At 43.8% G+C, this 13,515-nt stretch overlaps 3 protein-coding genes across 9 annotated transcripts; all 3 read right to left on the bottom strand.

The window, feature by feature from the left end:
• Positions 1-58: 58 nt before the first annotated feature.
• On the bottom strand, positions 59-3,007 carry LOC113122858 (zinc finger protein 2). Its single transcript, XM_026294494.1, has 3 exons — positions 2,818-3,007; positions 2,448-2,676; positions 59-2,356 (listed from the first exon to the last, which is right to left on the bottom strand). Exons 1-3 carry the CDS (start codon positions 2,842-2,844, stop codon positions 849-851), a joined length of 1,764 nt encoding a protein of 587 aa, XP_026150279.1. The 5' UTR covers positions 2,845-3,007; the 3' UTR covers positions 59-848.
• A 427-nt stretch (positions 3,008-3,434) lies between these two features.
• LOC113122064 (zinc finger protein 358) lies at positions 3,435-7,730 on the bottom strand. Its single transcript, XM_026292993.2, has 4 exons — positions 7,421-7,730; positions 6,747-7,307; positions 5,220-6,181; positions 3,435-4,961 (listed from the first exon to the last, which is right to left on the bottom strand). The coding sequence occupies exons 2-4, from the start codon at positions 7,270-7,272 to the stop codon at positions 4,155-4,157; spliced, it is 2,295 nt and encodes a 764-aa protein (XP_026148778.1). The 5' UTR covers positions 7,273-7,307; positions 7,421-7,730; the 3' UTR covers positions 3,435-4,154.
• Positions 7,731-8,416: 686 nt separating this feature from the next.
• On the bottom strand, positions 8,417-12,265 carry znf576.2 (zinc finger protein 576, tandem duplicate 2). 7 transcript variants are annotated; one of them, XM_026294317.2, is made up of 5 exons: positions 12,173-12,265; positions 11,302-11,486; positions 11,091-11,206; positions 10,437-10,580; positions 8,417-10,195 (listed from the first exon to the last, which is right to left on the bottom strand). In XM_026294317.2, exons 2-5 carry the CDS (start codon positions 11,444-11,446, stop codon positions 9,380-9,382), a joined length of 1,221 nt encoding a protein of 406 aa, XP_026150102.1. In that variant the 5' UTR covers positions 11,447-11,486; positions 12,173-12,265; the 3' UTR covers positions 8,417-9,379. The 7 variants fall into 7 exon arrangements, with proteins under 7 accessions (XP_026150102.1, XP_026150100.1, XP_026150098.1 ...); XM_026294315.2 differs by having other exon boundaries at positions 11,302-11,489; positions 12,166-12,258; XM_026294313.2 differs by having other exon boundaries at positions 11,302-11,489; positions 12,173-12,254.
• Between the last annotated feature and the right edge of the window lie 1,250 nt (positions 12,266-13,515).

Here is a 13,515-nt window from a genome sequence, read left to right as displayed (position 1 = left end):
TTTGGACTGTGGGAGGAAACCAGAGGACCTGGAGAAAACCCACACAAGCACAGGGAGAACATGCAGACTCCACACAGAAAGGCCCCTGATGGGTTTCAGACCAGGAACCTTCTTGATGTGAGGCAGCAGTGCTAACCACTCAATAATAAAATAATAATAAAACAATAATTTCAAAATATGATTTTCCAAACTGAAGAGTAATACTAAAGAACATTTTCCACACACCTAATTTCATTATCATGAGATTTCAGCCTGTTGTAATGTACCAACCGTGGCTGTAGCTACAGAATTTAGAGAATTAGTTCATATATTGGTAAATCCGACTTGGACAGTGGATTATTGGGCCTAATTGTTTATGATATTCTACCAATACCTACTGTAGATAGGGTTTTGAGTATGTTTTCAGTATCAGCTGTAACTGGAAATGCACTGGTATTATTTATCTTCAGAAGGTTCATTAAAAAATGTTAAGGAGAAATCTACAATGTTTAATCTACTACCAACCAATGGTACCACCCATAGACTGTAGAAATATGTTTACATCCAGCCCATGGCACCAACCAGCAATCACCATTACAAGAACTCAGTCTCCTGTCTCGTGATTTTGAAGCAGGAGACTCTCAGGACGTTTGCTTTTGAGATGTTCATGCACTGCAGTAGTGACAGGTCATGTTATTAGTTCTCTGTCATGTTAATGAAGGAGTTTGGGTCATTTGTAATAAAATATCAGTGTCAGCCGCCATGAAGGGGGATGCATGTAAACACTGTGACGCATTTCATGCACATCAACCTAATTTTGTAACTGATGTAACTGATTATGTGGTTCCAGCTCTATTAACAACATTAATTCACTTCCCACTATTATCCTGGACCCTCTCGTTTGTGCTCACCTCTTTCCTCTTCCCCTCCTCCTCCTCCTCCTCCTCCCTCCCCTCGGAGGAGTAGTGCACCGCAGTCTGGTGTCTGTTCCTTGATGGGGCGTCTTTAAAACGGAGACCACAGTCTTCACATGCATACAGCAGCCTGTCTTTATTTCCACTTGTGTTCCCTCCCTCCGACTGAGCATCGGTCGACGGCAGAGAATCTTTGGAACTCGAAGCTGCGTGTGGGCTCTTATCTGGGCTGTTATGTGGATTTGGGGCAACGCTCGCAGGTGGGAAAGTCCTAGGACGTCCAGGTGGACATCCTTGGCCTGCTGGTCCACGATATACACCACCAGCTCCAGCTTCTGCGGCATGTTCAGGAGTAAGACCATGGACTGTGCGGTAGTGGAAGCGGATCCCAGAACGGTTGGAGAAGCCTTTCCCACAGACGCTACAAATAAAGGGCCTCTCTCCCGTGTGGATGCGAGTATGGATCTTCAGAGCTCCTGATTGGGTGAAACACTTCCCACACTGGCTGCAACGGTAAGGCTTTTCTCCTGTGTGGGTCCTCTGGTGGGCACGGACCCCTGCCAGATGAGGAAACCCCCTGCCGCAGAAACCACAAGAGTATGGCCTTTCACCCGTGTGAATTCGCCTGTGGATCTTCAGAGCCCCTGACTGGCTAAAACTCTTCCCGCAGTCTGAGCAGGTGTAGGGCCGGGCACCGGTGTGCACATTGAGGTGGATGCGGAGGTTGCTGTGCGAGTTAAAGGCCCTGCCACACTCCGTGCAGAGGAAGCCAGATGGTTTGTGTGCATGCTCAGAGCGCTGGTGCTGCAGCAGCTGTGAAGGCCTGGAAAAAGAGGCAGAGCAGTGCATACAGGGATGCAGTGACAGCAGGGCCATCGACGTCCCACCTCTCTCCTCTTCTTGCTGTGTTGGTCGGTGCTGGTGGTGGCAGACCTGTGAACAAGTAGAAAAGGAGTGCTGGCAAGACAGGCAGGAACCAGAAAGCTGTGGTTGGTGAGAGTGAGCAAGCTGAGGGCAGGAAAAACAAGATGTTAGAGGGCAGTGGTGGTGATGAAAATGATGATGGGCATGAGAAAATGGGGAGTCCGTGCCTTCCTGGTGGCTCAGTATCTGGCTGCACGGTTGAAGACCATGGTGGCAACACAAGCAGGGAAACAAGGGGAGGTGGGACAAGGAGCCCGAGGACACTCTGGAAGGAGGAGTTTCTGAGTTCTGTTCCGGGCTCCGGGTTCTTCTCTCTGCATCCTCCCTCTGCAGTCTGTTGGATGTCTTGGTCTGTAGCTCGGATGTTGTGGTGCTGCTGGGTTCTGTGGTGTCTGGTAAGCACATGCTGAGGCTCCCTGGAGCAGAACTGCTCAGATCTTTGGAGAGGCATGCCGAAGATTGTCTGGGTTTTAAAGTCTCAAAGGAAGGTGGGGAAGTGGAGTAAGGGCATCCAGGGCAGGTGCAGGCATGGTGCACATCTAAAAGAGAAAAAAAAACAGATTTCAATCATTACTGAGTCATTTTTTATTTTGGAATGAAAATGGCTTGAGACACTTTTGTTGCTCTCACCGTCTCTTCTGTCTCTGGTCTGGCCTTTTCTTTGTGCTGTCCCGGGCTGGAGGGGTCGGCCTGGCTCTGACTTGTCCTGGGAAGGTGCAGCCTGTTGCAGCGGTTCAAGTGAAGCAGCTTTGAACCCCCAAGCTGCGTTTATCACATCTGGCTGATCCTTCAAGGCGTTTCCAGATGTGATAAGGTCACCAATGAACTGATGCATGTCCATCCAGGAGCACTGCCCTTGCTGCAAGAAGCGCACAGTCTACATAAAGACTCAGTCAACAGGAAACAATCCATTGGTTTGCTAATGAATCAAACGCGAACTCCTCTCAAAATAGACTAAAATCATATTTAGCTCAATCGGATAACAGGGTCGCCTACTTACAATGTCGCTACACTTGTCTTTGTCCATGAATTATGGCAAATGTTGCTGTTGGCGTCGCAGCGACGAATCAGCTTTACAGCAGCGAGCTCACAGATTCATAATCTGGGGATCAAAACCATGTAGACAACGAGAAAACGCACATTTTCCCTGTTGCATTGTTGCATCTCTGCTGTAGCCTCCTCCCGTTAAAACATCGACGTCACCAAGCGCAAGTTGTATTTCCGGGTTGTTGTTGTTATTGTGTGACGGGAGTTGTAGTCTTTTCTCTTTTCTGCCCCTCTAAAGCAAAAACTACCAACAAAATGGTCTAAAGATAAATCGGTCTCAATTTAAATGTTCAACTTTTCTTATAAAACACTGACGGGGGGTATTTTGTACAGCGTTTTATAAATACTTACATTTAAGATAATAGGGAGAGAAGCTGCTGCAGTTATTACCAACACTACATCTAATAACATTGATCAAAATAAGTGTGAGCTAGATGTAAACTTTGGAGTTTGGTCCTCTTTTGTTTTGATTTTTTTTATTATCACAATATGTGAATTTACGTAGAAGCACACACACCGTATCTTACGATGAGTCTTGTAGATTTAAAAATCGCTGTCATCCAGATGAACTTGTATTAAAGACAAATGTTTATTTGCCTTAAGAAAAACAGAGCGATACCTGCGGAAAATGTCAGTCACAAGGTACCATTATAGGATTTAACAGGGTACTAAAGGTCAAAGTGCATATACACTAAAAATGGACATCATTTGAAGTTTTCTGCTGAATACTAATCCTTCTGTTTAATAAACACAATACACACAAGTTAAAAAAGCATTCAATTCCCCACACCCAACAAAAATTACATAAATATACAAATCGGGAAATTCCCTAATGCTGTTGGAAATGCAGCACAGAATTGCATAGACCTCGACTATAAGAGTACCATTACTGGCTGTCCAAGCCACGAGCTGTACCCAAAAAGCTACTGAAATAAATACCATAATAAGCAGGAGCTTCTTACAGCTGAATTACAGAAGAGCCAAAAATCTCCTTTGTCATAATCAGAAATCTGTCGTCCTTTAAAACAAAACTCACACAGTTAACAGACACTCCAAGAGTCTACTCATACTAAAGGCTGTAGCTGTAGTAGTAAGAAAATTCTGCCTGCTGCTTAAAGCGTATTATGATATATATTCCAAATACAGGGAAATATATACATTATTTATTTGCATGCTGTTTTTAGTGTACGTGGCTAAAAATTCAGGAAAACATTGGGTGTGTCCTTTGCAGGGTAAGGAATGTGAGTGTAGAACGAGTCTTATTCTGTTTTTTCACGTCCTCACTGTATTTTATTTCTCCCTATCAGCACAGGCAGGTTGTGAAATGTCAACCTCCATCTTAATCTCTTTCTCCAACCTCCAGTCTGTCAGCTGGCAGGAGCTGGATGACCTCAAATCAATATCAGAGCCCGGGGACAGAGGCTTGTTAATATCCATTACTAGTCCAGATGAAGTTGTGAGGTCCAAAGGTTCAGCATATATATCTGCATTACCTGGCTTTGTTTTAATGCGTGGTTTGCTAACGCGGTTTCTGTTTTCTTCTGTTTCAGTGCTATTAGCATCTCTTGTGATTTCAAACTCTTCTGGCTCACTTTTAATGGGGAAAAGAGGAATGTCGCTCAGTGCAGATTCAGAGGAATCACACTTCTTAGACAAATCCAGAGGCGCTTCACCTTCTGGATCCTGTTTAATGCAAGTTGCCATATCCAGAGGGGTGTTTGAAAAGACTCCAAAAGTAGCATTCAGTCCGGATTCAGGCTGGACATGCATTGATAGTGTCTGAGGGATTGCAGACGGGAGTGTCATGCCGTTAGCTGGAGTTGGACAGACTGGAAGAAACAAGACAAGTTTAACACCAGGAGGTGGCTGTTTGTCAAGAGTTAGCGTCCACAGCCCATCTGATGGATGAGAGTCAGCGGATACACCCCCTGTCACCAGTCCTGGACTACTAGAGCCTTTAACAGGCGGAGTAGAGTTGTTTGAAACAGCAGCAGGCAAAGTGACTGGGTTTCCTGCATTTGGTAGGTCTGGTCTTGCATGGAGCGTTTGTGTCTCAGATGAAGAGTTCTTGGAGGTCTGACGTTTCTTGACAGTACTCTGAAATGGAAAAGACAACAAAAAACATCCCAGTTACCAAACGGATTTTTCAAACTACACACTCGCACACACACACAGTGTAACATGTCGATACAACAAGTGTGGGAGACAGACGTCAGCATAAAAACATCAAGAAAGCAAAATTACAAAAATGTCACACTATTTATTTCAAATGTACTTGAGGTAGGTTTTATCAGGCAGCAGAGCAGAGATTTAAATTTAATGTAGACAAAAACACTGAAACTGCCCCAAACTTACTGTAGGCTGAGGTGTTTGTCCACAGGTCTTAAGGTGGCTGTCATAGTTCTGCTGATGGGGAAAACCCAGTCCACAGCTCTGACACAGGCAGGGGGACTTTCCGGCGTGGCCTCCCATGTGGGACATTAGGAGCAAGGCTGACCGGAACCCTTTCCCACATTCAGCACATTTCAGGACCCTCTGATGAGCCCCAGCGTGTTTTTTCAGCTCTTCTGAAGTGTCAAACCTCTGCCCGCACTCCAAACATCGGATCTCATCCCCTTTAGGCTCCTGATTGCCCCAGCAACCTGTGTCCTTTTTGTGCTGCTGAAAGTCTGCCTGACTGAGAAACTCACGCAGACAGGCCACGCAGTGAATGCGTTCTGGTTCACACTTGTGCTGGCGGTACAGCTTCGCAAGGCGGAAGTGGCAGCGGCACCGTATACAGGTATAAGGAAGCAAACCGAGATGGGAGAAACTGTGTTTGAGGAGAGCAGTCTTCTTGGTAAAGGTCTTTGTGCAATCGGTGCATTTGAAACTGCGATGGCACATCCGTCTCCGGTGGCGCGAGAGGGACTTTGCAGAGGAGAAGTTGCGGCCACATACTTCACAAACAACGTCCAGCATACATTTGTGTAACTGCACGTGATCCTCACAAGCCTTCAGGGAAGTAAACACACGTTTACAGAGGTCACACTCGTAAAACTCCTCCTCGAAGTGAGTTTTCGACAGGTGGTCCTTCAGATCCTCCTGTGATGCGAAACCCATCCTGCAAATGCGGCACAGGAGACGATCCATTTTGATCTGGGCGTGCGTACGCAGGTGGGCACGATAGTTGTAAATCTGGCAGAAGCGCTTCCCACATTCAGCACAGCAGTATGGACGCACTCCAGTGTGCAAGTTCATGTGGTCCTTGAGCTTAAATCTGGAGGACAACTGGAGATTACAGACACTGCAGCTGTAGTCGTTTGAATTACTCGACTCTGTAGAAAAGAGAAAAATTCACTGTGAATATTGATGGGAGGAGGATCACAATCTAAAATGTGCCGCAAAGGAGCTCAGCATGGGAAACAACGCATTTAAAGATGGACGGACATATCAGGATACATTTGATATGCACGATATCAGTTGTAAAAGGCAACACTGACATTTTTTTCTGCATTCTTGTTATTGCCGACACATCCCATCAATAATGTTTTAGTCTCTCTCATTACTTTTCATCAGTCCCTGTCCCTGGCACTCTGCCCAAAAGTCAATTTGTTCCAGCTGGAGCATAAATCTTTGAAAACAGATCATCAATACGCACATATTTTCTTTTCTTTTTTTTAAACTGGCTAAATTCCTGAGTCTCTGAGGTGCTGTGGTATATTCACTCCTAATATTTGGCTTTTTGTGAGCACATGATGAACAATTTGAGACTGATGGCGTTGGGTCTGTGTTGCACCCTGCACTCTGACATTAGTAAGGATATAAACTAACACGTGACATCAATTCAGCCACAGTTTTAGCGTTTGACGTCGACTGTAAATCATATGCTGCTGAGTTTACCATTGTTTAGCTTTTCCTCTTCCTCATAATCCTCTTCTTCGTCACCCTCTTCTTCCTCATACACCCCTGAAACCTCACTGTCATCCGAGTCGTCCTGCTGCACATCTGCCGTGTTCGCATCACCAACATCTCCCTGTACTTCTTCGGCCATGAGCTGTGGCCCGTCTGCACTCACTAGTCCAGTGGTGGGATCATCTGCGCTGGACTCAGCAAACCCAGTCCCTCCGACAGCCTGTGCATCTTGCAGACTCTGTGCAGGATTATGGGGTTTATAAGGTAATGTCTCTGGCTGAGGTGGGACAGACGCCACTGTGCTTTGCTGAATGGTTGAGGTCTGTTTTGCCGCTTCTCTGACCAGCAGTCTTTGTTTGCGTGTGGTTGGAGGTGAAGAGGCAGAGGGAGGTGAGAGGGAGTCATCAGATGTGGGGCCACAGGGTGTTTCTCTGGCAGGGGGCTCCTGTGGCTGCAGGATGTCCGGAAATCCCAACTCTGTTAACTGGATATCAATGGTGTATTCAATGGACATGACTGCTGGCTGAGGAGAGAGGGGCTGAGGTTCAGCTGGCATTTGATGACATTAAAGGAAAAAACACAGACATTAAAGATTTAAGACATTAAAAACAGGTTTATCAATAACACTGATTGTATTATCTCCATGGTCTGTCTCGCCTTACCTGCCCAGAGACTACATCTGTGGCGACTTTTCTGATTCTTCTTCTTGTTGAATTTTCACATGGCAATGAAATTCATGTAAGACACACCTTAGGCTGCTGCAGGTCACCTCGCTCACCTGACAGGAAAGGCTGATGCGAAAACGTGGCTTCACAACAGTCGGACAAGCTTCACCTTCGACGTATAGAGCTTTTTATCTCATAGTGAACCAAAGGACTGAGTTGTACTAAAGAAACCAAAGGGTTCTCCTGCACAAAGCAAGAACAATTAGCCGATTAGCTAGCTACAAACTCACTCATCCCGATGATGAAGGAAAACAAATGAAACACCACAAGGAACTGGCAGGAGCTCTGTGGAACCCCCAGTGGCCTGGAGGGGTATTACAGGGGCACTAGCAGCTGAACAGCACTGGGGCCCTGTGTTTTACTAAGAGGATGAGTTGATTTGTAAGCACTGTCAGACAATCGGCCCATTTAAAACATCTGCACATCTGCACCTTCTGGTGGTCTTTTGGGTTCTGTGTGACTGTTTCGTTGTTTTCGTCTGGTTGTTCGTCGTTTTGCATCTTTTAATAGTAGTTTTTTGACTCGTTCTAGCAGTTTTGATTGACTTTCCATTAGGTAAATGTCAAAAGCAACTGCACACATTTAAACATATCTTTATGGCTCTTTATAATTTAACTGATATATTAATAATATACCATCTAACAGGAGCCTCCATGCACAAGTTACTAAGTGCTTTTACCTTTTATGCTCATTAATAAATTGCGACGTTAAGTCTTTTATACTATTAGACCTATCAATAAAACATAGACCTCATTGTGTTGTACCATGTTGTATTATTGAAGCTTCACTTGTAATTACCACCAGCCACTATGAAGGCCACTCTACTATTGACATGCATCATGTTTCCCATACATCACATCTACAATATGCAGGCCAAAATATGTAGCTTAAGATAAACGTCTTAATCGCACAAAACACAAGACACTTTTGAGGTTGTGTTCCTGTATTACAAGAGAGAACAGCAGCCTCCCTTGTGATAGCTTGTTTTATTACATTTGTGCAGTGTCAGAACACATTGCAGTGGGGGGGAGGAGAAACAATCCAATCGGTAAATAACACATGATATACTCAGTTTATTATGGGACTCTAGGGCATTAAAGAGCCACAAGTTCCATGTAAGACATGTCTAAGACACATGATGTGAAAAATAATAAGTGAAAAAATAAAAGTGTATTTTTTTGTTTTTACCATAAGACAAATCAGGATTATAGTGGATCATTTCTGCCCACATGCCATACACTCCACATTGAATCTGGAGCATTTAGCCAAAATATATTTTAGCAGAACTTAATCATGATATTTTAAAATTCTTTATCAATGAGACTTAATTTAGAAATGAACAGAAATGATTTTTTTAAGTTTAAAAAAAATGCACAATATGAAGCAGAAGCTGTACATAACACATTTCGTTCGACAAACTGTCTACACAAACATATCTCTACTAGCCATCTAACTTGCTTCAAAATATGTACTTACCTAATCAATTTTAAAAAAACAAAATCAAAAAAACATTTTTTTTTATCAGTGAGATGAGAAACTCAAGACACCAAGTAATAAATTCACACCACACATATTTCACACCTGGAAAAAAACAACAAAAAAAACAACAAATCATTTAAAAAGTTAATCCAAACAGTTCATGTTTTACAAAAAAAAAAAAATGTTTCGCAAGAAAGACTAGATGGATTTAACAACAGTTGGTTTGTCAATTTAGATGCCTGTCCAAAATTTCAACAGCTCATAACCAAATGTTAAATCCAAAATTAGCTAAAACATAATTCTGGAAACTATTCCGTACTCTTCCAAAACCACCATTCGCTGCATCAGATCACCAAGGTTAAAAAAAGGAGAATTCCATACTAAAAACACCATACACTTTCCACAAAGCCCTAATGACTAAGGCTTTTCCTCTGAGTGGCTTTTCTGGTGAGCTTTCAAGGTGCGCTCACGGCCAAAGCTCTTCCCACAGGTTGGACAGGCAAAGCGGCCTACAGCATGAGCCCGTGACATGTGGGCATCCAACTGCTCAGGACGGGCAAAGCTCTCTTCACATTCATCGCAGGGATGGGCTTTCCGTGGTGTGTGTTTCTCCTTCTTGTGGGCACGGAGCTGAATCAAACCAGGGAATGAGAGATCACATTCAGGACAGGGGTGCTGACGAGGTGGAGCAGGATCTACTTTAGGTTTCTTCTCCTTTGACTGACTTTCATCCTCAGGAGACTTCTTATCTTCCATTTCTGACTTTGCTGCTGCTTTAGAAGGACGACCTCGCTTTGGTCCACCTGCTTTTCCTTTTTCCTCCAATGGGGTTGCTGCTGACTCTGGTGCGTTGCTTGCCTTCACTGCGTCCTCAGACACTTCGGCCTCATCTTTCTTTTTTCGCTTTCCCTTTTTGTCAGCACCTGCTAGATCTTCAGTTTTGGAAGGCCGTCCACGTTTCTTGACGGACGAAGCACTGCCATTGCATTGTTGACCTTCAGGATACTTTTCTTGGTGCGCTTCCAGCTCTGACTCTGTTTCAAAGCCCTGACCACACTTCTTACAGCGATGGGTTTTCACTGGGTCTTCCGGCTGTTCTGCAGTCTCTATGTCTGGACGAGGATGCTGGGTCAGGCGATGAGTACGCAGCAGTCCAGCACTTCGGAAGGTTTCATTGCAATCTTTACATACCATCTGTTTTTCTGGACAAACCTGTCTTCTATGGGCGGTGAGCTGCCAGGTGATACGTAAAAAGAAACATTTAGCACAAAGTAATAGACGGGGTGGCACAGCAGAGCAGTCTGTGTTTATTTGTCTATCTCTGTGTCAGCCCCATGAAAAAGACTGACAATCTGTCTGAGGCGTACCCTGCCTTTCACCCAATGTCAGCTGAGATTGGCAACAGGCTCCCTGCAACACTATGAATTATTAAGCAACTGTCTAACATAAAATACTACAAAAATATTATACTCACTTCAGAGAACGTTTTAAAGCTCTCCTTGCAGTGAACACATTTGAAGGGCTTGTCATCCTTGCTGTGTGTTGGCTGGTGCTGTGTCAGTTCCTCAGATGACAGAAATGTGCGGTCACACACGTAGCATGTGAACAACGTGTTTCCCTGTGAATAAATAAAGAGTGACCAAATTTAAGACACAAAGGTTACTAGATTTAATTTTATTTACCATGGAGAAATTATATGCAGGAGTTAGTCTTAGGTTAATAACTAACACAGTAAGTATATGCTAAATGAATACTCTCTCTCTCTCTATATATATATATGTCAAGTTTAATATGTATTTTACCACACAACTTCCATATACAAAAGTGAATGCATCTTGAATGCTATTTATTATGTACCTGTAACATATTGTGGGCGAATTACTTAAAATAATAGGTGTCTAAAGCCTAAAGAAACCTTCATTAACTATCTTTATGCTTTCAAGAAATGCAAATTAGAAAGGGACAAAAAAAAAAGGAAGAGCATGTCAGTGGCAGCATATCGGGTTGAGAACAGAACTGTATTTGCGAAACCATAAAAGTCACCAATTAAAATTAAAATTAAAAAACATTTCCAATACAATTTTTCGCTGTTTAAGTTAACTAAATGAACTCAGATTGTGAAGCTTACCTGCTGAAGCTGCTGTTTATATTCTTCCCTGTGGCTCTTCTTCATGTGCCTTTCTTTGGCTTTGGCACTGCAGAACGTGATGAAGCACTGAAAACACTGCAGATTTTCATGCTGGTCTGTAAAGGCAGGGGGACATTTGAAGACTCGCTCAAAGAAAGGTCCTGCTTTTCATCTGCTTTCAGTAAACTGAGATAAAACTGTGACCACTTACATGACTGGACAGGGGGTGCAGGGGGTCCATTCAAGGTGATGGGTTTGTATGGTTCTGCTGGCTTTTCAGGCGGAACCTCTGGAGGTGGATCCGGCAATCCCCGTCCCATTACTATCTCCTCTATGTTTAAAATCTCTGAGTCCATTACGGGATACTCGGTGGTCCCAACACGCACTCGGAACGATCTTCTTTAAGAGAGAGAAACAAAAACCAAATCAAGGGAACATCAGTGACGTTAACGTTAGTTAGGTCAATAGCGGGAACACTAACATGTTACACGAAGAACTGGGCATGTTTAACAAATGTAAACACAAATGACTGGCCGCATTGTTACCAAACAGACAGTCTAAAGCAGAGTTTTATCTAAGCCCCAACATGTACAGTCTCAGTGTTGTTAACTGTTACTCCAGCTTCCCCACGGGACACACTCAAGTTTCAGCTCATCTTGGCTAACGTTACGCTACTGCTTCTGAGGCCGCTAGCTAAGCTAATTAGCTACGTGCATCCCTTAAAAGCACCCGGCCTGTGTTTGCTTGATTAAAACGCCTTAACACACATGGCAGGTAAACTGGAACCGAGCGCAGGACGCGCGGTTTCTTTGGCGCAACGTCTGCGCCAAAGCGCTAATCGTAAAGTACCAGGCTACCGAGGCGGGCGCAGACTAGCTAGCCTGCTAGCTAGCACTAACAACACTGGCTGCCATTCAAACAGGATCTTAAGACTTTTCCTGTCGACACACGTACCGACTTTTACCTAACTCTTTGGCTTTGCGTGCATTCGTAACAAAGTAATGTTGTACGTTGATACTAGTGAATATAACAAACTAAGGGAAATAACATAAAACTGAGCAGACGTTTACGTTACCACTAACCGCTCTTTGAGGCGAGTTTGACTGAGAGAGTTGACCCCAGTATAGAAGCACAACGTATAGATCGGACACTTCCTGTTGTGTCGTTGTGACGGCACAACTAAGATGGCTGCCGGCTGTATGTTTGTGATCGGTTCACATCAGCGTGAAATTTACAAATAGCCTGGTTATATTTTGCCTGATGCACGGTGGCTCTTTGCATCATAGGCAGCAGAAGGTAACGTTATAGGAAACCTTTCCGTTTTATTCTTAAGAAGCTTAACACGCGACCTCACTGGTTCTACAGTATAATGTAGTATTAAAGCAACAGGTTGTGTTTCTAAATGTGACAGCAGCAGTTAATATTCTACACTAACTTATAAAATCTGATTTTAAAAAAAGAAGCCATACCTCTATATGAACACCGATTTAAACTAACGCGTGCCGTTCTATGCAGTCTGACTCTATGGTTGATCGCTGTCACGTGACCATGGACCACTTAATAAAAGCACCTCCTGTAATTTTCATTCACTGTTGACAAAGTTTACCTACAGTCCCATCCAGCCTCATTGTCTGCTTTAAAACACCTCGTTCACACAGCGTGCTGTTCATTTTGCCAACAGTGTAGGTCGTAGCCTGTTCTACAAAATTAACTTCTCATTTGTCTCAGTACTTTCATGTCAATATGTGCAGTGCATGTAGAAAATATTCAGACCCCATTGTTTTGTTATGTTGCAGCTGGATACTACAGTTGTTTAATTCCTTTTTTTCTCATGAACCTACACCCAAAATTTAATGAATGTGTGTAAATTGACTAAAAAGAAAAAACTGAATTATCACGTTTACACAAGTTTTCAGACCCTTTGCAACGACATGAAAATCAGATGGGTCCAGGTGCCGCCCATTTCTCTTGATCTTTGCTGAGATGTTTCTACATCTACAACTTGATTGGAGTCCACCTGTGGTAAATTCAATTGACTGGACATGATTTGGAAAGGCACACTCCTCTCTATAGAAGGCCTCATAGCTGGCAATGCATATCAGAGGAAAAAACCAAGCCATGAGGTCAAAGGAACTGCCTGCAGAGCCTTAGTAAGAGAGGTGACCAAGAACCTGATAGTCACTCTGACTTAGCTCCAGAGATCTTGTGTGGAGATGGGACAAAGTTCCAGAAGAGCAACCATCATCACTGCAGCGTCCACTGATCTGGGCTTTATGGCAGAGTGACCAGACAGAGGCCTATGCTCAGTGCAAAACTCATGAAAGCTGCTTGGAGTTTCCAAAAAAACACTGAAGGACCCTCAGACTGTGAGGAACAAGGTCCGATGAAACCAAGATCGAACTGTTTGGCCTCAGTTCTAAACAGA

This window comes from Mastacembelus armatus, chromosome 16 (genome assembly GCF_900324485.2).
Source record: "Mastacembelus armatus chromosome 16, fMasArm1.2, whole genome shotgun sequence".
NCBI classification, from domain to species: Eukaryota; Metazoa; Chordata; class Actinopteri; order Synbranchiformes; family Mastacembelidae; genus Mastacembelus; species Mastacembelus armatus.
This window is presented reverse-complemented; position numbering and strand designations above follow the sequence as displayed.

Excerpts from the sequence above, each read along its gene's own strand:
- LOC113122858 (XM_026294494.1), bottom strand. The coding sequence starts at position 2,844 with ATGGACAAAGACAAGTGTAGCGACATT. Across the intron at positions 2,677-2,817 it reads AAGACAAGTGTAGCGACATT|CAAGGGCAGTGCTCCTGGAT; the intron begins GTAAGTAGGCGA and ends CGCTTCTTGCAG. Across the intron at positions 2,357-2,447 it reads GACCAGAGACAGAAGAGACG|ATGTGCACCATGCCTGCACC; the intron begins GTGAGAGCAACA and ends TTTCTCTTTTAG.
- LOC113122064 (XM_026292993.2), bottom strand. The coding sequence starts at position 7,272 with ATGTCCATTGAATACACCATTGATATCCAGTTAACAGAGTTGGGATTT. Across the intron at positions 6,182-6,746 it reads AGAGGAAAAGCTAAACAATG|AGTCGAGTAATTCAAACGAC; the intron begins GTAAACTCAGCA and ends TCTTTTCTACAG. Across the intron at positions 4,962-5,219 it reads GACAAACACCTCAGCCTACA|AGTACTGTCAAGAAACGTCA; the intron begins GTAAGTTTGGGG and ends TTTCCATTTCAG.
- znf576.2 (XM_026294317.2), bottom strand. The coding sequence starts at position 11,446 with ATGGACTCAGAGATTTTAAACATAGAGGAGATAGTAATGGGACGGGGA. Across the intron at positions 11,207-11,301 it reads TGCACCCCCTGTCCAGTCAT|ACCAGCATGAAAATCTGCAG; the intron begins GTAAGTGGTCAC and ends CTGCCTTTACAG. Across the intron at positions 10,196-10,436 it reads GCTTTAAAACGTTCTCTGAA|CTCACCGCCCATAGAAGACA; the intron begins GTGAGTATAATA and ends ATCACCTGGCAG.